The sequence below is a fragment of the Zeugodacus cucurbitae genome, chromosome 6 (assembly GCF_028554725.1).
Source record: "Zeugodacus cucurbitae isolate PBARC_wt_2022May chromosome 6, idZeuCucr1.2, whole genome shotgun sequence".
Lineage (NCBI taxonomy): Eukaryota > Metazoa > Arthropoda > Insecta > Diptera > Tephritidae > Zeugodacus > Zeugodacus cucurbitae.
Window position 1 is genome coordinate 67,720,709 of NC_071671.1, and position 27,872 is coordinate 67,748,580.

The 27,872-nt window shown below is 37.3% G+C and overlaps 1 protein-coding gene across 2 annotated transcripts; it reads right to left on the bottom strand.

Annotated features, from left to right (window-relative positions):
* On the bottom strand, nt 1-27,356 carry LOC105212130 (protein vestigial). Of its 2 annotated transcripts, none has more exons than XM_054234826.1 (8): nt 26,474-27,356; nt 23,279-24,557; nt 15,101-15,548; nt 12,248-12,499; nt 3,238-3,329; nt 2,886-3,076; nt 1,982-2,073; nt 1-518 (listed from the first exon to the last, which is right to left on the bottom strand). In XM_054234826.1, the coding sequence occupies exons 2-8, from the start codon at nt 23,372-23,374 to the stop codon at nt 469-471; spliced, it is 1,221 nt and encodes a 406-aa protein (XP_054090801.1). In that variant the 5' UTR covers nt 23,375-24,557; nt 26,474-27,356; the 3' UTR covers nt 1-468. The 2 variants fall into 2 exon arrangements, with proteins under 2 accessions (XP_054090801.1, XP_054090803.1); XM_054234828.1 differs by having other exon boundaries at nt 1,982-2,055; nt 26,474-27,354.
* Between the last annotated feature and the right edge of the window lie 516 nt (nt 27,357-27,872).

Here is a 27,872-nt window from a genome sequence, read left to right on the forward strand (position 1 = left end):
ATAACGAAATCGCTGCAGCATTCAACTTAAACTAGTTGTTGGTTTTTATTGTATGTTAAAAATTACATAAATAAATTAATTGAATTAATGCTGCTATGAAAATCGATTTATTTTATTTTTTGTGGCTTAGTTATCTTAGAACGCTATTAACACACAAGCCCATAAGGTCAGCCAGCACAGGTAATTACACATTACATAATACATACAGATACAGATTTTCACATTGTTTGTTTGTTGTATTAGTTGTTGTTGTTTTTTACATTACGCTATTTTATATATGTATGAACATTGAATTTCGTGAATTGAATTAACGCTGAACCATCAATACTTAGTTACTGAGATTTTTTGTTTGTTTATAGTAAATTATATAATAACAATCATCGCTTGCGAATATATTTTGGTTTCGTACGTGTGAGTGTGTTTCGTGTATGAGTGAGTGAGAATCCTGGTTGAACGTTACACGTCAATTTAAAACCAATAAAGATCCTTAGATGACTCCTGCACTTGTGCATCGAGACCTGAAATGAAAGGAAAGTGATATTTTTGAGTTGGGAAAACAATTAGAATATGGATTTATATAAATTAAGATATTTTTGATTGTTCAAGCTTTGGAGCGTAGTTACATGCTAGCATAATTTTAAGAAAATAAAACAGTTAGGAGTTATACTACTACGCTCTATTTCGAATTTAGTTAAATAATACTGTTGTTGCTGCTTTTACATATACATTTTTTTACAAGAAAGCCGAGCGCGAGATAAAGTAATTCAAAACCCCATCAAAATGGTTTATTTATGCCAGTCGCTTGTTCGATTCGCCACTCTCTAAGTTCTCTAGAAACTTCGAATTAGTCGAAAATAACATCGATACCGATATAATTGTGACCAAATGCGCGTATTTATCACATACATACATATGTACATACACATAAGTATATACATATGTACAAATATATAGGGGTGTACATGAGCAGCTTAAAATGTATGGGTGGCAATGTTGCCTGTTTTTTGTAATTTTACGACAGAGACATTCCAGACTGGCGGCCATTTTTATTGTTTTATGGCTTTTGTCCTTTCGACCTCGTATGCGGTGAGCATACGGTACGAATACATATACTAATATATTTACATATGTTATATGTAAGTATGTATATTTGCCAGACCAACTTGGGGACAAGTCACCACCAAAAATGTTTTACAAATGTAACCACACTCATTCATACATATGTATGTACATTTGTATAAAGTATGTATTCGCGTACTTAAACATAAAGCAAGCCCAAACTCCCATAAAAGGGAGGTTAAATGTGTGTTTGTTAGCTTTTATGTGTTAACGGTCGAACGAAATACACATATGTACATAAGTATGTATAATATATGCTTTCAATTATTCATATATGCATGCGGTTTCCCGTACATCCTTTTTATAACGTGAAATTTCGTTGCGTTGAAAAGGGTCCCTGTGCTGAAATATGCTTTTCAACTGCTGGGGTTGTCATAGTCACTGGCATGTACAAGTGTAGTTACTCACATATGTATGTCTAGAAATATATATACATATATACGCTGTCTTACAGGACATAAAAGGACAATTTGAAGCGCAAATTCACTTTCATCTAGTTCTATATACTAGTAGAAATGGACAGGCAATGATATTCCTTCCCATAAAAGGATGAAACAAGGTACTCATGTGTGGTTCTGCTGGTTGAAGGTGTTTTTAATATAATGTAAGTTTCACACACTTGTTAAAAACATTTGATGTTCACTTCGAAATCTTTCAAAAACCGTCAAACGCCACTCAAAGCATGGACGCGGAAAGACATTTTCTTTCGAATGGCTTTTATAAGGAAACCAGAGAGTAGAAATATAAGTTTATACGTTACTATATGCACATAGATACATATGTAAAAAAAATGAAAAAAATACATATGTATGTACATATTCGCGAATGTATATTTGCCCTTTTTTGCTACGTATTTACTCACCTGCCATTGTGGGATAACTGGAATATGCTGCCGCACTTTCAAGCGCATGCGCGGTCTGTTGGTCATGATGCAGTCTGCAATGAGAATAATTTCTAACAAATAAATATTTACATTAACAAGTTTTGCTATATAAAACGTACATATAGGAAGATAAATAATTGTAACTTTATAATTAATACAATAAGTATGAATTGTGGCTGAAACGCACCCTCTATAAGCCCAAGTAAAAAACTGTATTTATTAAAGTATACTCTTTTTGATGGACATTAAAAAATATTTAGACATAAAAGCTGAAAACTAAACTAAATTTCTGCTTTCCCTCTATAAATATAGAACAAGAGAAGAGTTACTTCGAAGTTCGGTATTCAAAAGTATCTGTAAGGCAATCAAGATTTGGCTGAAACAGGAACAAACTTAGAACTGCAATTAAAGGACATTTACTTATAAAATACGGGAAAACTAGGTTTCACATACTAAAACGAAGAGAGGGAGAGGGAGTAACTTTACAATTTTTCAATAAATGTATTATCAACCAAAAAAGGTAAAAAATCCAAAGGAAAAAGATACCCAGTTTGACGGTAAAGAATCGAACTGGAGTTTTAGACTTTTATACTATATAAATTCCGATTTCATGCCTTTTCATTGTGGTCTGTGCTAAATGTATAAGACCAATAAATTATAAATTAATTTATGATAAATTTGTTTATAAAACATTTGAATAGTTTTCCATTTCTAAAATTCTGTTTTATTTAGATTTGCTTCTTGAATTAATCACCCTGAATATCACCCTATGTTCTCTTACATAATAATTAAAGTCTTGATTTTTTTTTAGAAAAATATGTCACCCCATACCAACAAATATAACTAAAATGCCCTTAAAATAATATTTGTAATTTGTATTTACCTGGTACCGTGGCTATATTGCTGTGGCAGCCGCAGCAGGCTACCGTATTGCGCCATATTGTGGTGGTAGGCGTGCGCATGAGCCGCGTGAGCATGTGCCGCATGCGCATAAGAGCCATAATGTGCGGCGGCGGCATGCGGGACCCAAGGATCGGTTGCGTAGCCACCGTCCGATGTGTACAAGTCGCCAACCTAAAAAACAGATAGACGCAAATTAGTATATATAATTGTAATAAGAGAGCTTTGTATGTATGTAGAGTAGTTTTATAATTTATACTCGCTAGTTAGCTACCTTGTAATCGCTTGCTTAAAAATAGTATAAATATTTATGTTTCTATATACGTTTTTCATACCTGCGGATGTGCTGGTGCGGGTACGGGATGCACATAATTGCTATTCCAAAACGAAGGTGGGAAGTTTCTTGCTGACATGGGGCTACTCGTTTCTGAAAGTGAAACAGAAAATAAATTATAGACAAATTATTAATTATCGTTGATATACATAATACATATATAACATTAAAATATCTAAAGAACCATAGATAAAATGGAAAACATTTGCTTCTTCCACGTTCCAGATTTTTTAAAAATAATTTACCAATCCGAAAAGTAAAAGAATGGCCCCGCTATTAAGGGTAGTCAGGCCTGGGAAAGATTTTTTCTTGTTTCACAAATATCTCTAGAACACAATTTTAGGAAACTCTGTAGAACTTTAGGTCATTAATTGGACATTCCAGATGTATAATAGATTTGATGTGATGACGTTTAGAAATGTCATACGAGACATTATTTCGAATTAGAAGAAGTGCCTCGTAAACCTACTTCAGAGTTTAAAAGTAAAGTCCTCTCTCGACGAACAAAAACTAAACTCTACCAGCCCCTCATCATTCCCGTCCTACTTTATGGTGCAGAAGAGTGGACAGTGTTAACATCCGATGAGACGGCACTAGGAGTTTTCGAGAGAAAGGTTATGCGGAAGATTTATGGTTCCTTAAACATTGGCAACGGCGAATACCGCAGAAGGTGGAATGATGAGCTGTATGTGTTGTTCGACGACATGGACATAGTCGAATAAAAAGACAGCGGCTACGCTGGCTGGTTCATGTTGTTCGAATGGACGAAAGTGCCCCAGCTCTGAAAGTTTTCGATGCAGTAACCGCCGGTGGAAGCCGAGGAAGAGGGAGACCTCCATTCCGATGGAAGGACCAGGTGGAGGAGGACCTGTCTTCACTTGGTCTTGCCAACTGGCGCCAAACTGCCAAAAGGAGAGATGCGTGGTGCGCTGACGTGTACTCGGCTATAACCGCGTAAGCGGTTTCTACGCCATTCAAGAAGAAGAAGAAGAAGGTTAGATTAAGGGGTAGATCTCCGTAAATACAGATAATCTCACTGAGACAGATTCGACTGCCCATTGTGACACCCGGAAAAACTTCTAACAATTAAAACCTAAAAACTTGGATTACAATTAGGGTAAGAAGCTCGACAAAAAATCCAACAATGCTTTCGAAAACTGGAAAATGTAAAGAGGTCAGTGGAAAAATTGTTCCACGAGTGATCTACAGAAGAAATAATTTCCATTCTGTGGAACTATTCAAATCATTAAATATTTTTAAGCGAAAATATAGAGCCGGGGAAACAAAAATAACAAAACACAATGTATTTTATCTTGTATTTTAGTCAGTAGAGTGTAAACATTTCCTAACTACTACACAAAATTCTTAAAAAAATGTTTTTAAAAACATAATTTGAAATGTTTTTTTTGCAAGTTTTCGTATGCAAATTAATATCACACGCAGAAATGTTAATGAGTCAATTTCAAAAGAGATTTTTATGGCTTCCACTCTTCCACTCTCCCAAATGCTTCCTCACTTTCAAACACCAACTCATTCTTGAATCATGCACCATATTTCTACAGCCGCGTCGCAGCTGCCACCTCCGCCGTTTACCGCAAGCAATTGTAAATATTTTGTGGCATTCACAGTTTCAATTGGTTGGCATTGAGGAATTGAAAGTGAATTTAAATGATGCCTACTCTAGCCGCCGCCATCTCCACCGCCACCGCTGACGACTTTCGGTGGAAGCGCTCTGACGCAGCAGCCTAACACGGCGCGATGGAGACATCTTGGCGCACGTATGCGGTTGTTGTTTGTCGTTATGGATTCGTGTTTGGCTTGTCTTGTTGCTGTGGCTGCTTCTGCTTATTTTCGTCTTTATTTAACGTTTTTTCTTTTACTTTCGCGGTGTTTTTGTGTTTTTGGTGTTTTGCATGGTTGTAAGATTGCGCGTGCGTTGGTGTGTTTGTGTGTGTGGCACGTTAACGTGCCTCAATTGTGTCGGTATTAATGGGAATTCCTTAGCGTCATTTCGTATGCGCATCGATGGGCTGACGACAGTCTTCGCAGCTGACTGCTGCGACTGGTTGCCACTAGTTTTTGACTAACTGGAGCAGACTGGGGCATAGCGGCAAACAAGGAATTGGGTGTGTTTGCCCCCAATGCAACGCGTTGCATGTAAACAACAACCTATATGTGTTTGTATGTATACACTGTTTTTGTTGTTGTTGTCTATTTGCGACTGATTTTGGCTGTGCTGGAGCCACTGTGGCACGCGGCATTCGAACATTTGAGCATAAGCAGGCGTAATACGACGCGCCAACTGCCTACTGCCTATGCTACTGGTGTGGCATCGAGCGTTTGTTCGCGTTGTTGTTGCCACAATTTTGTAACATTCAGAGCTTGTGGAGTATCAAAACATATGTAAGGCGTACAAAGAGTGCAAACAAATACGATTCCCGCACTAAATTGAGTTCGGAATGTTGTCACAGTCGTCGAGTAGAGTCAGACTCATCCGCGTCGCCATCGGCAACGCCATTGCCATCATAGAGCATAACAGCAACAACAACTGCAACAGCCACAACCACATTAGCCGCATCAGCTTGTGCAACATCGTCTGCCGCCACTACCAAATCTAACCGCCTATTTATTGGTTAATGCAGTATGAATGCGCCGCCGCCTCGCTGCACCGCGCTAAGCGCTTGAGCGTGCGACAATACGAAATTCCGGCTGTTGCATTCCAGCGCAGCACTCTTCAAGTGTTCAAGTGTTGAGTGGTAGTGTTTGCTGTTATTCGCTCTATTTTTGGTAGTTAAACTTCACGGGGACTTAATAGTGCAAGCGTTTATGCATTTATTATGCTCCATGTGGTCACGATCAATGAACACTTGCGCACACACACACACACTTACTCAGTAAAGCCATCCAAGGTACATACGTTTATATGTATTAGTCGTGCCTTTATTTAGCTAAACTATTTCATATTAATGAGTTTAATTTATTGCAGTAATTGGTAAGTGAGTCCTTTTATTTTTATATCCGGCGCACTACTATGGCACTAGGGCATTATAACGCTGCACACATAACGGCGGTTTGTAGTGGGAGAAATCATGTTTGATAAATGCAAGCATATACGATTTTTTACGCACCATATAGAGTGCATTATAAAAATATCTGCTCCTTCGAAGAAAAGCTTTTTGTCGCGTAGATATTCGAGAGTTGTTGAAATCAGACCATCTTCATCTCCTATTTGCGATTGCCTTATCATTAAATAGATTTAAATGATTTAGAGAACTCTCGATGTCGCAGTGTAAATAGTCTAATTCAGATTTTCCGAAGGAATTTTTGTTTGAGGAATCAGATCATCGATTCTTCGAATCAAATTATGTCAATTATTATCACTGTCCCGATCTACAATGGTAAATAGTCTAATCCAGATTTTTCTATATCGAAGATTAAAAAAATCGGTCATCGGAAACATTTTGGAAATAGTTTGACTTTAAGCGTCACCAAGCGATATATGTTTGAAATAGATCTCTAATTCATACCTATTTAAAAGTAATAAGATGAGATTTTAATATCGAAATCGAGTTTTTGTTATAATTTAACTCAGCGTCATCCAGCGCATAGGAACACTCTTCTTCATAATGCTGTCTTAACAGATAATGAATATGTATCTTATAACCCCAGGAAAAATCAACCGTTTACCCCTCCCCATGTGCCGACTAGTAATGGACAGTCAGTTCGCCCATATTTCAGTCGGAAGGTTTCTAGGTAAGGCTTGGGTCTGTGGTTGGTTGTTTGTTACTCTCCAATACAGCATTTAATGATGAAATCTTACCATGAAAGGGGGTACAAAAAATTGGATGAAGGTGTCATGGGACCCATGACGACGATCACATTGGCTGAAGTCCCTTAGATAGCTCAGCCTCGAAATAAAGCTACGCATACCTGGCGGCTGCAGTAATAAAATAACTTTATTTGCGTCGCGGGGTTTACGCTCGAAATTTTTTTATATTAGATTCTTCAAAAAAACCTTAAAAAGCTCGTCGTTGGCTTTATTATCACCATACTTTATATACTATTATTAATATTGATCATCGTTTTGTAGACATTTTTAGTTTTCGAATATATGACTGAATATAGACAGATATTTATTTAGAATCTATGACAGCAACCATGGATACATATATTCATAGAGAAATAGCGACTAAGTCCCCTCAACTAAATATTCACATATGAAGTCTTTTGTATAACTTCCTTTGAATGGTTCTACTTTTTCCCGTAATTTTTATTAATTAGCATGATCAAGCCTACCGCATTACTAATAGCCGTGTAGTGACCTTAATGACAGATCAATTGCTACCTTAAAGAGATAAGCGTGGGCTACCAAGACTTGTCGCCAAGAAATTTACTTTCTTTCACTTTCAATTAACGCAATGGTTAAGGTGTAAGTACATGTGTGTCTGTAGGCATTTGTAAGAATGGATGGAGATGTCCTGCGGCGCATATGTGAGGGCTGTCACATGCAACGCTACACGCAAGGAACAAACACTTCTGTACTTGTAGGTATGTATGGGTGCATACTAGTGCATACCAAGGGGCGTTACTAGTTATTTATTGTGAATCTGATAAGCACGCTTGACGAGTTTATCTCCAAAGGACCACACACACGCACCCACACCAAAGAGAGGGACTAAATAAATAAATATGTATGTTGACAAGTAGGTTCTTCGCACTAGAAGAAAGTAAGCGCGCAGTCCCGCTAAGGCATTGGTTGAATGCCTTTGGCTGCACTTTGCGCACCTTTCATTGAAGGTATGCGCGATCGGCAACCGGCAACCGCAGCAGCAAGCCAGCAAGGACCGATGATGCAGTTGTTCGACTTTTCGATTTAAAATTAACCAAACAATAACAACAAGAAAAGAATAGTCAACGAGGAAGACGGACAAAATCGGTAGCAATAATTAAAAATAGCTTGACATCTGCATGTGTTGCGGAGCAACTGTAAAATTGTAATGCAACAAGCGCAACAATAACAACAACAACAAAAACCAGAAACCGAAAAAAGTACATATGTATGTGCCTGCACTTAGTGTTAGCGTTGTCAACGTGCTGCGCCGCGATTCGATGAAGACACAAACGGTTTTTTGCCTTTGCGGTTGGCACTCGTTTTAGCCGCCGCTGCTGCTACCGCTCTAGTTGTTCTTATTGTTGCACATACAACTTGTGTTTTGTTGCTTGCGCTGCATTGTGGCGCGCACAAAGGAATTTCATCGAATTTCGGTTGGCATCTAATTAAATTGCTTTCGAATATCATGAATATGCCATGGCTGAGCGAGTTGAGTGCATCAGCAACACAACTTCATGCCTCAACACTGCACCTTTCTTCATATTATATACGTATGTACATACGTGTTTATAACGAAATTCCGAGCACGAGGATATTTTTGGGAATCACAACGCGCCGCCTTAATGCGCTTTAAGCGCTGCATGCGCACCGCTAATGAATTAATGCAGTGCGGCGTTGGCATTGCAGCGGCCCGCTGTAGTTGCGCTGCCACCACCCAATGCATGCGCCCGCTGCAACGTTGCATTCCAATGCAAATACCACTCTAAAAAGTATAATGAAAAAACTTTTCGAAATAAAAATTACAAATGACAAGATGCAACAGTGAGGCACAAATGTTGGACTACGCGCTGCACCCTGTTTTTGAGGTCTCAATATCAATATCAACTCAACTTGCTCGTAGAAGGCATTATTCATATACTGATTTAATAGATTATACTCAACATTTTCCTAATTCTCTCTTATTATTGGAATCTCTGGTAGCTTTTAGCTCGAGGAAAAAGTTCTCGAAATATGTATTTTCTGGTTTATAATATAGGAGACCCTTTTTTGCCTCGAAGCTGCTAAAGTTCTGACGAAATTTGACGGTTTCCTATTATATTTTTGAGTGGCTCAGTGACCTAGTGGATGCTATGCATTTCCATTATCGACAATAATCGCCATACTAGGGCCACTAGGAGTGGAGACAATACGCTAAAGTTCATATCCTAAGACACTGGCGAACGGAGGGCTTTTCTTTTAAATTTCTGGGCTTTAAATTTCAATACATGATTTAAGGATTTGAGACAATCAAATATTATGGGCGTTTCTCATTTCTTGATGTCTGATATAAGTACATCTCTAATAAGAAAAAATCTCAAAAATAGCATTCTATTATATTAATCCATAAAATGTATATTTTCAACAATGGAGCCGGACTACTGCAGGATTTATTTCAAATAAATTAATTTTTTTATATTATTATGGAATCTAGAAGCTACTATACCCAAGTTCTCTGAATTCAATTAGTCCAATTTAAGTGATTCTGGGTTTCAGAATTTTCACAATTTTATCGTTACTGATCTCTTGTAAATCATTAGAAGATATTCTCTAAATTTTAGAGTAGAATCATATCGAAATAATTTTTCCACATTTAAAATATTTTTACAACTTAACTAAGTGAACACCCTGTTTAATTTAATGAACTTAACAAAATATATATTATACTTTTCGTATTACCGTCGCGTACGCATACGAGTATTGATTAAATGCGTTTTTAATGATTCTATTTCTTTTAAGGGCATTATTTATAAATACAATTTTAACAGCACGTTGCCTTTATTTGCCACACTTTAACAAAAACAACATTTGTATGCATGTATACAGTATATATCTATATTAAAGTATGTATTAATTATATACAAAAGGCATTTTTTGTTACAAAAGTACATAAATACAGTGTTGTATGTGGACATACAAACATATATGTATACAAGCATACAGTTGTAAGTACATACAAATGCTTGTACTCCTTGGGGAATTCTTGTAAGTGTGCCACATTCCAGTTTGGTGTTGAAGTTCAAATACTTTAAAGAACTGAAATTTTCGAGATTCTTGCAATTACGAAAATAAATATGTATCCACATACATATGTCATTGCAATCGATTTTTGGCATAATTAATTACTTTCACTTAAATATGTTAAGCGTATGCGAGTTAAGGCGAGCATAAAGAACAAGAATTAGCGAGTGTACAGAAATGAAAGGAATTTAAACGAAATTGAATACAAATATATGGAAAGTGTTGTTGTATTTTATCATATAAAGGTAAAAATATACATGCACCAATTTTTAATTTTTTTTTTGTCATATCAACTGCACTTATTATTTCAAGGTCAGGTTAGTTTAGATTGGGTTAGGTTAGGTTATAGGGTTGAACCCTGTGGCAGAGATGCAAAGAGTTCCCATTTGGAAAGCTAAAGTCGACAGTCTTTGTGATGCCGTAAACTCCTTGAAATGGATGTCGCTTTGGACCTTTCACAAATTTGTTGAGGCAACTAATATGTATTCGGCCCAGTTCAATTGGTTCGCAAAGTTCGTACAGATATCTTTCAGTCGCAGTTTAACAGTAGTTGGACAGTGATGAAGAAAGTGGCTAGACGTTTCAATATCACCTTCTTCCATATAACTTTGCATCCGACAGCATGTTTAGCCTCACGGATTTTATGATGTCCAGTTCTACCATTGCATCGAGCTGAGTCTGACTAAGAGTAAATAGCTCAGTAGATCTCCTGTTATCCACCCCCCAGTTCAGTATGATCTCGGGGTCGCACAAGTACTGGTTGTTAGCCAACGTTTACCGTGTTCATTGGTGGACCACTGATTCAGCGCCAAAACACAGGAGGATGGCTTCCAAGTCAGAATAATAAAAATTACAAAAAATATGTTAGACACCTCCTCCGCACTATAAAACTAATTACAGTTATTATTTCTGATAGCAAAGCGCATTTGTGTCAAATGAAACAGTTTTATCGATACTCAATGCTGTTGACAATGACAACCGCAAAACAAGGTAAGAAAATTGCTGCAATTCAAAAATGTTTTTTTCTTTTTTGCCAAAAAAACATTTGTGGTAATGAGTCCAAACATGCTGATGAACAAGCAAAAAGTGTGCAAAACAAAAGCTGAAGACGAGCGAGACACGTGAAAGTAAAAGTACTTAAGCGGTAGCAAGAACGCCAAGGGGTGAAATGGGACGTTGAAAGACGCGCCAAAAAAAGACAAGTCATGTGCTTAAGACAACGCGTTTATCTTCATTAAATGCGGTAATTAATTTCACGAAATCGAAAAGAACAAGCAGCAAGTGTCAGGCACTGACAGCCACAGCAGCAGTAGAGAGCGGCAGTCAGCCAGCGTTTGAGCGGTTAAGCGGCTGCAACGTCACGCCACATCTTGACTAATTTATGAAGTTATTGTGTGCGACAGCAAGTGTTGTATGGCAAAAGAATCAAATTAAACAAAAACAACAAAAAACAAACTAGACGTGCAATATTGAGATATCAAACCGAGGCAACAAGGAGAACTTAACACAAAACTCGTGTTAATTTCTTGTACGCACTCATTATGACATGGCATTTTTATATGTGTGTTAATATGTATGCATGTGCGTGTGCGTGAGATGCGCGGGGGCTGACAAGCAAGCTAAATGCAAGAAAAGTGAAGTTTCTTTAAAACTTTTTGCTTTGGCACACACCGCTTCGCCCTTCACACTAGGCGGCGCGCTGCGGAAGACGTGTACACTGACAGTTACATGACAGCAGCCGCTTTTTGATCATCACCAGCGCCACACGAGCGCACACAACCACACACAAGCGCGGTGACAATCATCCGTGGCGCATTATAAAAGGCATCATTAGTCATGTAAATCAAAGTGGCGAAATTGCACTTTCACGACCAACAACAAAAAGCGGCTGTTTTCAAGTACGATTTTCATGGAAAAGACACACATACTCGATGAAACGCGATTTCTTCGGAAAATATGTATTTGGTTGTGTGCGCCGGTTTATTATTGCCAACGCGCCATCTTCAACCAACACCGCCAAATATGCAACGGCTTGCAGTTAGTAAATATTTCTATGCTTTATTACAGAAAATATGCGTTTAATTGTCTGGCATTTCGACTGTATCTAGTATTATTGACTCACCTTTGCTGTCTTTGTTGTTGAAGTTGAGCGCCCGCGAAAAGTGCTCATCCACCACGCTGGCCGTGTCGCCGGAATAGTTTGTGAATACGACGCAGGTGGCTGATAAGTATTGTGCGCGGCCCTGTCCATTGACATTCGACGTGTCCAACGGTAGCGGCAGCTCTTTTGCCTGAGCTCCATGCAAATTGTGACGAGGTGAATCGGGACTCGATGAGCAGGAGGACTCGTTGTGATGCGAACCCACCAGACGGGCTGTGGAGATAAGGAATGATGATTTAATGAAAAAATTATTGTTTATGTTTAATAAATAAATCTTATTGGTTGTAAAAAATTACTATTACTAAAAATAAATGTTTTCTTAACAAAGTCTTTCAATTATTTGAAGAAACGACCATGTGTCTTGTCTAAGTTAGAGATGAGATGACACGTAATTACGTTCTAGCCGCAATCTTATCAGAATAAGACGAACTGGTGTCCTCCTGTTCTTCTGTACACTGTGCAATAGGCTCACATGCCCTGAGACTAAACATTATGCAGGATCCAGTTTGCCAACATTGTATGGAGGAAGACGAGATTGAAACATCAAAACACTTTGTCCCTCGCTGTCCAGCTTTCGCAAAACTAAGGTTGAAATATCTCGGTAGTACTAGTTTCGGCGCGACCGGATGATATAGCCGTCTCAACAAATTCGTAATAGGCTCAAACCGCTTTATCGACTCTTAAAGGACTGTGGTATTTATATTGAGGAGCTCACGGTAACATAAAGGACGGGCGATATTAGCTGTCTAAGTCCGTTGAATCAGCACTTTAACCTAACCTAACGTTATCGGTGTATTCATTTTTAAAATGGAATAAATGTTTGGTCGAATAAAGTCCTCCGTTAATGATTTGTTTGGAACCTTCTTATGTGACTTTAGAGATAGGAAATCTACAAGGGACCTGCTGTTCATCAAAGACTAATTCTTGGAATGAAAGAGGAACAATTGAAATGTAAGTATACTCTGTAGCTAAAGTCTTCAATATTCTATAAGAGTCGGTAGTCTAAGTCGAGAGCATCGCTACAATCGTACCTAATCCCGATTTTGGTAAATTGGATGAAGAAGGAGGATGAAATGGGCTGATGCTAAACAAAAATTAGACGAAATAGTCCTTCTAAACGGGTTAGCAGAGCACGGCCTCTACTTATACCCGATTTAGATAGAACCACGTCTGGCTAGAAATCCAGTTGACATAGCTACGAGTAAAATGCTACTTTGAGTCGAGAGAGAAATTAAAATTAAGTAATTTGTCGTACGAAAAATAATACTTTTAGTAACTGAACTTCTTTTATTCGAAATGAAAATCAATTGAAAAGCTAAGCATTTTTAAATACCTTTGAAAAGCTCATGAATTTTTTAAGAAGTTGATTTCGCGGCAAAAAAGTGATGGAATATGATGCAGGGGCTACCGAGGTATGATTAAGCAAAGGGAAGAACTCTAAGTGAGGTAGACATGTCTTCACTTCATTGATAGAGCTGCTATCTTTAGCAGTAGCTTGAATGAAAATTGTTTTTGGTTGTACGGTTAGAACAAAATGGTTGACCTAAGGCTTGACAAAGATATTTTTAATATCTTCGATTTTATTCTCTTCGATTACTAAATATAATATACATAAGTATTTCACCGTCACACTGTGGAATTTAATCAATTAGGATGGAGGAGGCTTACAATTGGCATACCGTTTTCTCGAGAGTATTCCGCTGAGCTTTATTAGATCGTGTTCAAGCGAAACATAATCTAATTAATTTATTTAAATAGTAAAAATCAATTTACTAGGTAAACAAGTTTGCTGTTGACTAAAACGTATAAACAGTAATCCATAAAAAAATATATAATTAACGAAAGTGACTAAAAAATCACGGAACACACACATTTCGTTTGACATTTCGAGCAAAAACCACATAAATCAGTGTTGCTTGTTGATTAAACACCTCCGACTTAGTAAAATCAAATAAGCATTTGACAGCTTGGATATGCCAACAAATTTAGTAATAAACATTTTATTTGTTTAATTTTTCAAATATTTCTCAACACTTCCTTACAACACGAACGAAATGCGTTGAGTTGGGCAATCAAATGTACATATGTATGTATGTTGGTATGTAGGTATGTACGGGGGCAGTAAACAAAACGAAATTAATGGAAACGAGAGTTAATGACATTGAAAAATCTGAAAAATTTTTGCAAATTAATTAGCAGCGGCAACGGTCTTGTCACTGAGGCGCGCGCGCATTCAACCACAAAAGTTTACGCACATGCACAAACACACTCATACAAATCTACATGCAGATATATAGATATGCGCAAATATGTAGATATGTTTGTATGTGGAGTAAAATATATTAAAAATTCGTCTGTGGAATTTGAAAAATTCAGATGGACTTGACTTGTCGCAAGACGAAAGGAGAAGTACGAATAAGTCGCGCGCGTCGCACCAAAGAGTGCGCAACCGCATTCCGATCAAGGCGCAATGCGGCTACTGGAATTCACTGCCAACACCTGCCCGCCAACTAAACACATTTCATGTGGAATTGTCTATGTGTGTGCCTGAATATACATATATATACTTGTATGTGCTCGAGTTAAGTTGATCGCTTTCAAACAAAAAAAATGGTGAATATTCGCCGCGACTTGTAAAAATATTTGTAGCATTCGCCAGCAATGATTAGATGTCGCATAAATTTTGCGCTCATAAAAATTCTTTATGCGAATTCCAATGAGAAATTTAAATATTTCTCAATGCCGTGCTGCGATATACATATCGACAAAAATAATTTAAAGCATCAAAATTTGGAAAAAGGATTTTAGACTTACCTTCGGCATCACTTCGTGGCACCCCCAGATCCTCTTCTTTGGTATGCGCTCTGTTGTGCTGTATCGCGCTGTTGACCGCTACGCTGCCGCCTCCACCACCACCGCCGAGCACCACGCCACCGGCGCCACCGATCACAGAACCAGCGATGCCCGCACTCACACCAGCACCTCCAACATTACCACCGCCACCACCTCCGCTGCCGGGCACACCGCTGCTGCCGCCCAGTGGCAGACTCGTCGTTGCGCTTAAGCTCGCCGACTGATTGGCCGTTTGCGCTGCGACGGCCACGACTGCGGCGGCGGTATTGTGTGCGGCCGCTACTGCTGCAGCGGCGGCATTCGCACTCACCGCCGGCGGCAAGATGGGACTGCAGGGTGAGTGTGAGCTGCCGGAGGCGCTGGATGAGGCCAATTGCACGCCAGACGAAGAGTACAGATCCTGGTTGAACTGCATGCGAGAGTGATGGAGAGAAAATAAAAATTTTATTGAGTTAATTTGAAAAATTTAGTTATCTAATACTCGTAATAATTTAGCATATTATTTTACCATTAAAATAGTTCTATGTAATTAGAAGCTCTGGTAATTGTCTCTAATAGTTCGATGGCTATTTGCAGTTTTTCTTATAATCCGGAATTTTAAACTTAATCAAAAAATTGTGTTGTCTTTGGTCAGATTTGGAGCCTAAATCTACAAGGCAGTCCAGATCTAAACTTAATCTACTAATATAATGGGTACGATTATAAACTCGATATCATTCGTAGGTAATAAAAAAGGCCCAGAATTTTGAAGAAATGAAATTGAAACTTTATTTGATGTGTCTTCCAGTCAGTCCTTTGCGAAGCCAAGGATTAAGTATTAGGGTTCGAAAAAGCGCACTACCCTAATTAGGTATTAGGGTTCGACAAAGCGCCCTGAACCTACTACAAATATGTAGAGATTTTTCACTTTTATGTATGATATTTCCCGCAGTTGTTCGTGAGTGAGATGCGAGAAATCGTTTTTCTCGATCTCGCAAAAGCGGGACATTCCAGAAGAAAGTAATAAGATGATTCCATCTCATCTTCCTTCAGGCAGCTTCTACAGCTAGCATCCGGTAAGATTTTTAACCCATCGCGTGGATCCCGTGGGACAATGATCAATTTGAGTTAATTTCACTAAATTTTCCTGGCCAGTTTCATAGAGCGTCTGCATCCCAGAACCACATCAAAGAACAGGTTTATAGGCTTCAACTCTTTTTGGAATTATTTTGAAATTCCGTTGACACCCTTAAGAAACCAAATTTACTAATTGACGCTATTTTTAATAAAAATATCCATATTTTTCCACAAATTTTGTTTTTTACTAAAAGCAACCAACAAATGCAACGGCGCACACCAGAGGCATGAGACAATGCAGAAAAGCTCGCTGCTACGCAACATTTCAACCAAATTCGAACTGACACAATGCCTAATTTATGATTATGAAAGCGAACAGTAGCGCTATCGACAACAACGACTACAACAACAACAACAGCAACGCGGGTGTTGATAATTTATGTGTGCACAGCATATGACAAACGGCTGTGGCACATTATTTTGTGTGTTTATCAAAAGAGGTGACATTATTGCTATTTATTAGCCCCGCAAGCAGTAGGGATAGAGGGCATAGCAGGGTCGCGACAAAGGCTAAGCGATAACTCGCAACCTAACAGCACCCACAAATGAATATGGCACCGTGTATGTGTGTGAGTGCCTACAGCGAACCCCAATCACAGCGAGTATGTAGTGAGTGCATCACACGCACTAATGAAATGGTTATTGTTGTCGGTGTCGTTAGGGAATTGGCGCCGCTCACACATATGCATATAAGTGTGTGGTTGTGTGCGCTTGCTTTTGCGGCTCATTTAGTTTAATTTCATTTGGTTTAGTTTTACTGACACTTAAAATTATAAAATCCATGTTGAGCGCACGCATCTTGCGCCGCCTCCTGCTTAAGTGCCTCATAATGGGTTAACCAACACGTCTCATTTACGCGTATGAGCATAAAAATAAAAGCCATCGACAGCGCCTTCAATGGGCCGCCTTGGCTGCCATGATTTACGACTCGCTTATTGATAGGGTTCACGACGCGACGCGTGGAAATATGCAATTTCGGTTTGTACAAATGTATTGAACCTCATAAACATATTTGTAGGTAGTTACAAGAGTGCACACGTGTGTTCTAAGATTATCTGCTTATTGACAGCATTGAACTTTAAATAATTACGGTAATTAAATGTCGCCCTGAAGGGAAATCTCGAAGGGCACAATTTCAAATCGAGTAGTTCAAAGCATTTATTTTTTACTCAAACAGTTTTGTTTTCAATTGGGATTATATTAATATCAAAGTGAATTTGTTATTCAAAGTAATCAAATATATTCCCCGTATACTTATAAAGCTGCTTTGTCAATTATAATTATAATTCTTAAATTTTTTCTACTAATAAATATTGTATACCCAGAGATCCAACATTAGATATTAGAAATAATTTCTGATAGAAATTCGATTCGATTCTTATAATTTTTAAATTTTAATATTTTGTATGTCCTATACGATACTCTTGATTGTTTTCATAGGGACTGGGATGCTTCTAATAAGATATTCTAAACTATTTGGGCTTATATTTTGTCTTTCTATAAGTGCTCGTTCCCTTAGTTCATTAGTGGACTTCGGAGCTTTTTCGTCGGAATATATGTTTCATTTTGAAATAGTCCAAAGATGCTCTATGGATTACGAAAACAATGTCTTAATAATTACGAAAGTTATTATCATTAGAGGTCAGTGCGGGGAAAGTGCGCCGATATTACATTTTTTCTTCTTTTGCGTTTTTCTCAAAACCAAAGACGGTGTACACGATAACTCAAAAACTATTCAACGGATTGTCTTGAAAAACAAAATATATCTTCTTAAATAGGTTTTCCACAGATTGACGGGGATTTTTTCGTTTAAATAATTTGAAAAATTTATATCAATTTGTTTTCAGCCCAAAATTTAAAGTAAATTTTTTTTCTGTTCAAAATTTATCACTTTTTAAGAAAAATTATGTTTAACTTGTTTCAGACAAAAATTGAAATGCCAAGGACTTTGTTAAAGAGTTTAAATTTGGTTATAACTAACTGCCTTCAATCCACAAAATCGTGGAGAGTAGCGAATCGAAAAAATAGTTGGTATGCTTATAATCCGATAAATATACAATAACAATCACAAAACTGTTATTAAATAGTACAATAAGTTTAGAGATTGTATTCAAATCAATCCGAGTAAAATTCTATGATTATACACTATATACACTATAACCTATATGAAGTTATTATGTCCTCACGATTAAAAAAATATAAATATAATATCTCAAATTAAACCAATTCTACTTTATAATAACCCCGAATGAGATATCATCCCTTGCGCTTCTCCTCCACCACCTTTGCTTTGTTAAGAATCTTTGCGCGGAATGCACATGAAAAGCGACAAATAATTACAAGACCGAGTTAAGTAAATAGACACAGCTACCATACCACGTATGTACATATATATATGCCATACATATGGATGAGTGTACGTGTGTGTATGTGTGTTTAGTGTCTGATTGTCGCAAGTGTCTGTCAGTTGTTTTAAGCACATAATCAATGTTATGCGCTTATCGACAGACACGATCGACAATCGAAGCGGCATTCTGGCAGCCAGCCTGCAATCGATGAACACGCCGAGTGGCAAACAACCGAATTGCGCAAAAACGAGAAGTGCACAGTAGCAGTAGTTGTTGATGGTGATGCTGATGTTGGCACTACCGCTCGCCGTCCCCCAAGCTGCTGGCGCACCAGCCGCGAGAATGAGGGGCAGTAGGCGCAAGGCACAAAGACAATAGGCGATCGTAATGCCAAAAGCGCATGCTATTCAACCAGCCGCCCATCGCATTGCGATGCGTATTCGCCCAGACTGTCGTCTTTGTTGTTGCTTGCTGCCGCATACTGGCTGCTGCTGCTTATCTGTGCATCGCCGAGTGCCGCTGCTGCACCGATCTCCCGGCCGTCGCTGATCGAACGATCGGACTGGCGAAATTTATAAAAATCGAAAACCGGACCCAAAGGAATGTGTGCATCGCTGGTAGCCAGCCGGTGTGCTGTTGTTATTGTTGGAACGCAGCATTGTTGTAGGGATGATTGAGTCAGAAAGAGTTGCAATGTGCGTAGCGGCGTCGTATTTGTCAAGATGCACGTGTATGCCGGGGGACGCGGCGGGTAGATTCCCATTAGTCGTATGAAAATTTCGATTTGCTTTGCCGCGAAGGCGAATTTGTTGGCGAAAAAGTGGCTCACACGGCATAAATCACCGTAATATCGGTGCGAGATATGTATGCTTGTGATGCTGATATCGATGATAGTAACGAGAACGAGCAGAAAGAGGTGTCTGTCGGGGTACAGAGAATACAATAAGGCATAAAGATAGCAACTTCGCCAAATTAGCGATCGGCAGAGAGGGAAGCAGTGACTCTGGTACAGCCCATTGTTTGCCGACTCTACACAGATAACCTTACTGATGGGAACGACGATTGTAGATCGTTTGACTCACGCGCTTCCCACAAACTTTCCGTCCTTCCGTGTATGCACTCGCCAGTTCGATTGCGCCCTTCGATTGTGACACTTTTCAAATGAACTTAACACATTTTTAATGCAGACAAGCGACAACAACAACACGATGACGACAAAATGCTGTGATCATTGTCGATCAGCAAAACAAATCATTAAACGAATTTGCGGGTCCAAAGCAAAGAAAAGAAAAGGAAAAAACCGCCAGCTTGACACACAATTCACACTCTGGCTCTCACTGAGTTGCGCAAATGAGCGGGCGCGCGCATGGAGATCGAATGTGTGAGACCAATGATCGGTTGTGGACTGGTGCGATTCACCGCTAATAAATTAAAAACAAAGGGCAAACATGTTGCCGGTGACATTTTGTACGTACGCCCGTTGGTTGCCGCGTCCGTCCGTCGGCAGACCGTATGCGTGTAAACTTTTTTCTGTACGATTGGGGGTGCACCGAACAACAACAGAGGCCGGGCCGAAAAGTTTGCCCGTTTGTGCACAGCAAAGTAGTAGCTCAAGCGTCTGTCCATATTTCGCCAAGCGATCGGCTGCCAAAAAAAGTGCGCATGCAAAGCTCGGATACGCGGACACTCCGAGATGTGTACATACATATGTATGTGTGTAGCTTCTGAAGTGCTTTTGCGGCTTCAACTCCTTTGTTTGTTTTATTTTCCTTTGTGGTTAGTTTGTTGCACGGTTTTGCTACATAAAAGGGCAATTTCGTTTTAGTGCCGCGGCCTTGTATAATTGGACCCGAAGACAGCGGAATGCCTTTGAGTAAAAGCGACTTCAGCCGTTTTGCTGGTTTTCTTTTAATTTTGCGTATTTTTATTTTATTTTATTTACTTTATTTTCTTTTTTATAAAATTTGTCGTTGCTGTTCACTGTGTCGCACATTGTCTTTGTTTCAGTGTGTTGTCATTTTATTTGTTTATATTTATTTATTTTTTGGTGAATATGTTTTTGCTTCCAAACTTGTATTAGAGTAAGCTTTAGAACAAGAGGATGCGTACTTGTGTTCATATGTTTATAACAGTGCAGAATATTATTGCCTTCAACCGAATATTCGGTTTCGATTGCGAGATGAGATTTTGAGTTTAAATTTTGAACTGGACAAAACTAAGTGTTAACCGCCTTTGATTCACTAGAATTTGGAGAGTAGTGAATCGAACAAACGGGTATAAGTACATTAGGCTCGAGTTGTCAAATAGAGATGGAATATCTAGCGTTTATACTACTTTAATGAAGAGTCCTTATACCCTCTTCTGTTGAATTTAACTGGATGATTTGGTTTGCTTTCAGAAAAAAAGCTTTGACGAGAGACTAGAGCTAAGACAAAGCAGAAAAGTTACGAATACTTTTAGTATTACCGATTACAGTCTCCTCGGGAAAGTTTACTTAAAAAACGTATCATAAATATTTGTTTTAATATTCTAAAAGGACTAGAAATTCATTCAATTTAAGATACAAGATTTTTTTCAGAAACAAGTTTTACTACATCTTTAGTGATCTCATATTTGACCTCTTATCTCTAAAATTTTTAAAATTTTCTTATTCAAGTTTCTTTAAAATAATCAAATTCGTGTTGAGTTTCGGTTTCGTTTACCAAAACCAAATCCTCGAATTGGTCACTAAAAATGTATATTATTTGTGATCGCCCTTTATTGGCTGAAATGCTTTTGCAGCAGCGTGAGAACTTTACGATTTTATAAGAAATGTCAATTTTGCAGTGGCAGATTGCATACCTCACCCTACATACACACAAACAAACATGTGCAAATTGCTTGGTCTGGCCGTGAAATGCGAGTTTTTATACATACACACATACATATGAACTTAAGAAACAAAAAACTGTCTATAGGTGCGTAGTTTAATGCGTCGGAAAGTGACGAGTTGATTGGGTAACCAATTTCATGAAGCATGACTCATTTATCATCGGTCAATAAATATGTGTGTAGATGAAGTACTGTATATAAATAAATACATACATACAGCTGTAGTTTATTAGTTACTAATATTGTTATCAAATTCACGATTTTTTAACAGGAAATATATGTATAATCAATGTTTTTGGAATGATGAAGTATGTAATAATTTTTTATTATTCCGTGGTTTAGTTTTTGACGCTTGCTCATAAAGCATGAGATATGTTAATATTGTAAGTGCAGTCTTTCATCCTGGTCTGCGAAGAATGCCATTTTAATATAATTTTACATTCAACTTCGGTCATATGAACTATATATTTTAAAAATCTATCCTTTTATGAAATCGAGTATCAAAATTAAGTACTCAAGTCAGTTTTTCGTCAGAAATGAGATTTTGTTAAGCAAGGCAATGCTGTTAATGTCAGAAACCCTTGTAAACATCAAAATCCCAAAGTGTATTCAACAAAGTGAACTAAGTATTTGACATACCCGCTATTAACAATAAAATAGTAAACAATTCATGTATTTGTTTACATTAACCCGTCTTTTTTAACTTTAACAATATTATATATATTGATAAAATTGTTTGCAATTTGTCAGTTGGAGCACAAAACCTTAGTAAATTGCTTCCATGAGTTGTTTTGCCTAAGCAGAAAATATTCGGCATTTTCTTTTATTCATTTTAAAAATATTTTTTTTTGGTTTGAAATTTGTTTACTTTTGAATTTCAAAATTTGAATTTTTGAATAAATGTATGGGTTAAATCAATGGCAACAAACATGTCAAATTCGGGTAAAAAAAATGAAATGTCATATACCTGGTTCACTTTGTTGAATACACTTTGCAAAATCCATAAAAGTTGTTTACTTCTACAGAGTTTGCAGCAAAAATGAAAACATGACATAGGTCTAAAATCAGCTTCAAAAAATAGTTAATTGGCCTCGGAGTAAAAAAATAAGACGCCATAACAAAAATGTCTTTAGCAATTTCCAATTTTGTAAATAAAAGTAAGAATGAAAAAGAAAGAAAATCTGGAAGAATGATAAATATTTTAACGGAAATAAGGGTTATTTTTTTAGACTTGTGGTTTTCAGTGAGGGACAGCTGTTACTTGCCTTACACTCAGCTCAGTTTACCATTTCATAATGAATAGATTTACTCAGTGGCTGAAAATTTGGCCTCTCGGCTTCAATTTATTCGAGTTAGCGGAAGTCGAAGGGTTTTTTATGGTCAAAAAACTGTTTCGTTTAACTATTGTTTACATATACATAGCTCTGCGTCCTACCATAAGCCAGAACATGTAATATTGTTTATTTTGTTTTTTTTGAAAGATTAAAAATCTTGTGAGAAAATATCGGATATTTCATAATTTTGTAGAGCTCAGAAAAAAAATTATTCCTTATCGCGAAATCTTTTTTTTTCACTCAAATATAGGTATACAGAGATTACTCATACGCCACATTGCACGAATATCTTATACGAAATTACTGAAAACTATTTTAATCACTAATTTTTAGTTCAATATTTAGAAAAGTTTCTTATTTTTGGTCGATAGTACAAATAACTATTGAACTTCTTCTTAATCTAATAATTTTTAATATGCAGTTCTCCTTAATATGTAAAATTCAAGGCTTTACAACAAATGAAATCTTACCCTTTCATATTGATAAAATGAACGACTTGGTCCGGCACGGCCATACAAATATGGATAGTAAGCACCGTACATAACTTCGGGGCAGGACACTGCCATCGTCCAAGTAATCCAAGGACTGAAATTTGTTTTTATAAAATCACAGTTGTTGATGAGCTGCTATTCTATATTGTTTGATCTGCCGATTTATACCTGGTTTATTTTAATTAGGGGAGTTTCACAATTATTTACTTTTATTATATAACAATTTTCCAAGTAACTGCATTTACTTTTTTCTTCTTCTTCTATTTTTTTTGCGCATGTGATAATGAACGGTTTCTCAAAGTGAGGCACAACACTTCTACGCACAAAGCATCAATTTAACTGCAATTAAATATGCACTGGCCACAAAAAAATTGAGGCTTGAATTTATATTTTTCACTAAGATGTTGTTGTTGTTTTTACAGATTTGCGTGTTGTTGTTATTGTTATTATGTACAACTCCTTAAATGTGCGTGTGGTATTATTAATATCGGTTGCAGTTGTTGTTTTTATTAGTATCACAACACTCAATTGTTGTTATTGTAGTTGTTGTTGCACCGGTGTGTGATGGTATTCAGTTGTTTGGTTCCGCTGCAATGCCGTATTCCAGGAATGAAATCTTCGTGCCAATAGTTTTATTGCATTTTACATGCCGTGTTTGAAAAAATAACAAAAGCAAACGGCAAAAACGAGTTACACAGAGACTTTTCCACACTATTCACACACAATGCCACCAGCACAGGTGTTGTATTTGTATTTGTATTTCGTTTGCAATGTTACACGCACAACCGATTGAGCGAACGAACGAACGGGCCGCCGAGCACACGATTTTCTATTATTTATTCTTCTTTGTTTATATCTTTATTTTTTTTACACGCTTTTTGTTAGCGCATTTAAGTAACAACAATTTATTTGTTGTTGCACTTATTCATGGGGAGATTGAGGGAATGGATTGGCGATTGCGAATAATGTTTTAATTGCTCACCAATCACCTCATGCACGTTTCACTCGCTGGTATTTCGCTCTCATCGCGCGTACTACCCGCACACACACAAATAAACAATCGTGCGACTGTTATTCTGCCGAGAATAGTTATGCACTTTTCACCTTTCCCCTTCACACATTCACCAAGGTGGGTTGAGCAGCCTTCACCGCTGCAACGAAGATTCCCCTCAACAACACTTGCCAAGCCGTTGTGGCGATCCACGTCATCATCAGCGTCAACAGCGCATCGAAATCGACCGGGCCACCAGCAATTGCACTGCAATTAAATAGAAGAATCATCATCATCAGAAAAGTAGTGCTATGAATATTAAAAATGGTGGAAATACTAGTTTGAGCTGTGCATCATACAACTCACAACAACACACAAAAAAAAAAACTCAAGTGTGCGCAATCAAATTATAATTAGAGAAGAAATAAGGTTAGTTGTAGGCAAAAAACTGCCGAGAAAGGATGACTTAAAGCAATAATAATAATAACGAGTGGATGGAACAATGTTTAAAAGAACAATGTTTTTTCAGCATGTAGCCGCAATATGAATTTAATACTGTTCTAAATGTAGCAAGGTAGCTACAATGTAAATATATCAATCTGGAAATCTGTTTTTTGTTGGAAAGCTATTTTGAAAAAAATTGGTGACATGAGAATGGGCGCAAAGTAATGAAGGAGAGATGGATGGATAAATTTTGCTTATTTTAATTGCCGGTGGTTATGTAAAGGTAAAATCTCATAGGAATTTCGAAAGAAAATCCACCCAAAAATAACAAGTTAGAGATACTTCGAGTTATGGAAGGTAATTTGTATGAAATTTTATTTTAATTTCTATTGCCAATTCAAGAGTTCGATGCATGGAGAAGTTTGTAACCCGCAATTAATCCGATATATTCGGGGAAATTATTAGAAACTGATAACAGTATTTTTTCATATTATTGGTATATTTTATTATAAAATAATAGCTAGTTATCTTTTTACAGTCAACTTTTTGAACCCAAAACCGACAAATTCGAATATAAACGAATATAAAATTATTTACTGATCCATTCTATAAAAAAATTGATATTTTTCGCTCAAATGGAATATGACAGATCATATTTTATCAGAAAAAATGAAGAGTTTAAGTTTTTGAAATAAATCTTAGATCTCGTAGTAGAGCTGTAATATAATTCTTTTAATTTTCGTTCTTCTGCTTGAACGGACAGCTCATAGAGTCGGCTCCGACGGCTACATTATCTAAAATAATGAGCACAAAACCGAAGTTTTGATACAGCTACTAACTACTACTTCGTTCGTTTTCGAAAATTTACGGAGGAACTTAAATATTTAAGATTTACTAATTCATTATAGTCAAGTTTTACGGAAAATATTTATAAAAATTTATTTACATTTCATAGAACCTCGTTGACAAAGCATACTAGTTTAAGTCAAGTTAAGATATTCCCGAAAATATGTTATTTTAACAGGTGTACAATTACTAAGGTTCAACCCACACCGGATAAGGGATCTGTGTACTTGTTGTTTTAACATTTTGAGATAAGCTGTCATCGATATAAGATATAACTTCTCATACATATGAGAAGCCTTTCGGAGAACCCGTAAGCTTAATGAGCACAAATTTCACTTTATAATATATCGTTAACTATATGTTTGCATTCCTAAGCTTTTTTTGCAAATTAATGTTTTTTGCCAATAAGAAATAGAAAAATTAGATAGCACATTTCTAAAGTGATTTGTTTCAACTGCTCTCTCAATAGCCGTCGTATTTTATGTATTGGATTGAATCCGATTTTCAGAAAAAATAAATTATGAACAAGCAAATGTTATATCTATGGGGATTTTACAAAATGTGTTATATAATTTTTTTTTTTAATTTGGAATTTTTTTTATTTAAATGATAAGCATACCGAAACTTCCACATAATGGATAAATTTAAAATATTCATTGCAAAACCTACCCAAATTAGCTTCTAAAAAATGTCATATAACAAAACTCGGAAGCTGAAAATGTATAGATGAAATTATAGATGATCAATCAAATATTTGTTGACAATCATATTTTATGAATGATCCCCAAAGATTACAAATAATTAAAAAAATATACGGAGATCTAGAGTATACTTGCAAACATTTCTACTTACAACTTATAAAAGTTTTAATGTTATATATAACACCTTATTACCTTTATTGTTTGTGTGGTGCTTTATGTAATCCGCCTTAAGAGTGATATTTTGAAAATGTATTTGCTTTCTAAATCACTTTGTTTACATAATTTTTACTTTTGTTGTTATTTTTAATGAAAAATTTAAGCAAAATATTTTGCTCACAACAAATTTCACAAAAACACCAGCACACTTAAATTCTTTTATAATAAAATATGCAGAGGGACAATTTTTACACAGTTGAAAGAGTCGTCAAATATTCACGTGAATTCTCGAGAAACATATTTCAAATACTTTTTGCAAACGCACAAACAACAGCTATCTTTAAAACGACGAGAATTTATTTTTTTATTGAGTCTTCACTCACAGAAAAAAAAACATTTAACCAAATCGCCTAATGTCAAATTCCAAAATACCTCAAATATTTCGATCGCTTCACTAAAAGTCCGACAAACGCGCACGGGTTAGAAATATGCGAAGAAGCGCGTTACTTGTAGATAGACTTGTTCGTAGCCACACACACTTTCGCTTTCCGGCGTGCAATGGAAACTATTTGATCGCACACTCACTGCACACATACGAGACACACGAGTCGAGTAACGCTTGGAATTCACAAAAATTCAGCTAATTGTCGCGCTTCACATTTAATTGCGCAATATTGTCGCGCTATTGATTGAACTGCAACTGCAACGAATAACGAATTTGAATGACAACGCGGATGCGACACTGGGCCGCGGTTAAATGACGATTCACCAACTAACGTCACTGGCAACACCACACACACTTCCCTTGCACCACTGCTGTGATGCTGTTGGTAGCGCGCAACGTTTTCAACGATTTCGAATCAGCGCGAGTTACGCATTCAACATGCGCTGAGATACAAACAACACTGCCAGCGCCCAGCTGATGACATTGCCGCCAGACACAGTGCGCGGTCAGCGCAAAGCCGCCTTGTGGCGCTGACACTGTAGCAGGAAAGAGCTGACTCTATTGACTTTCGAAGTACCCACTAGTGCGCGCTGATTGGCGGAAAACCAGTTTCGTTTACAACATTAGCGTGTTGTTGCATGTGTGTTGGTGCAGGATAAACCACGCCTCCACACCAATTTTTATTAATTGTGTAAATGGTGTAGGAATGCAGATCTGGCGTTCATTTTGACGAAACTCTGCTGTCGAGCACACTGCAGGAGTACGCGAGAGCGCTAGAGCTTGCATATGTGTGCGTCAGACAAGGAAGTCATGTGCAGTGTGTTGTTTGTGTGAAACAAGAAGGGTGTTGAAAGGGTAATTTAATTTTTGTGTTTTTATTCTTGTGTGTCGAAGAAAATGGCGTCGCTCAAATGCAAGTACGGGCATACAATGGTAAAGGACTGACACACCTCTATAGCTTGTTGGCGTGCACTGCCGCTGGTGTTGTTG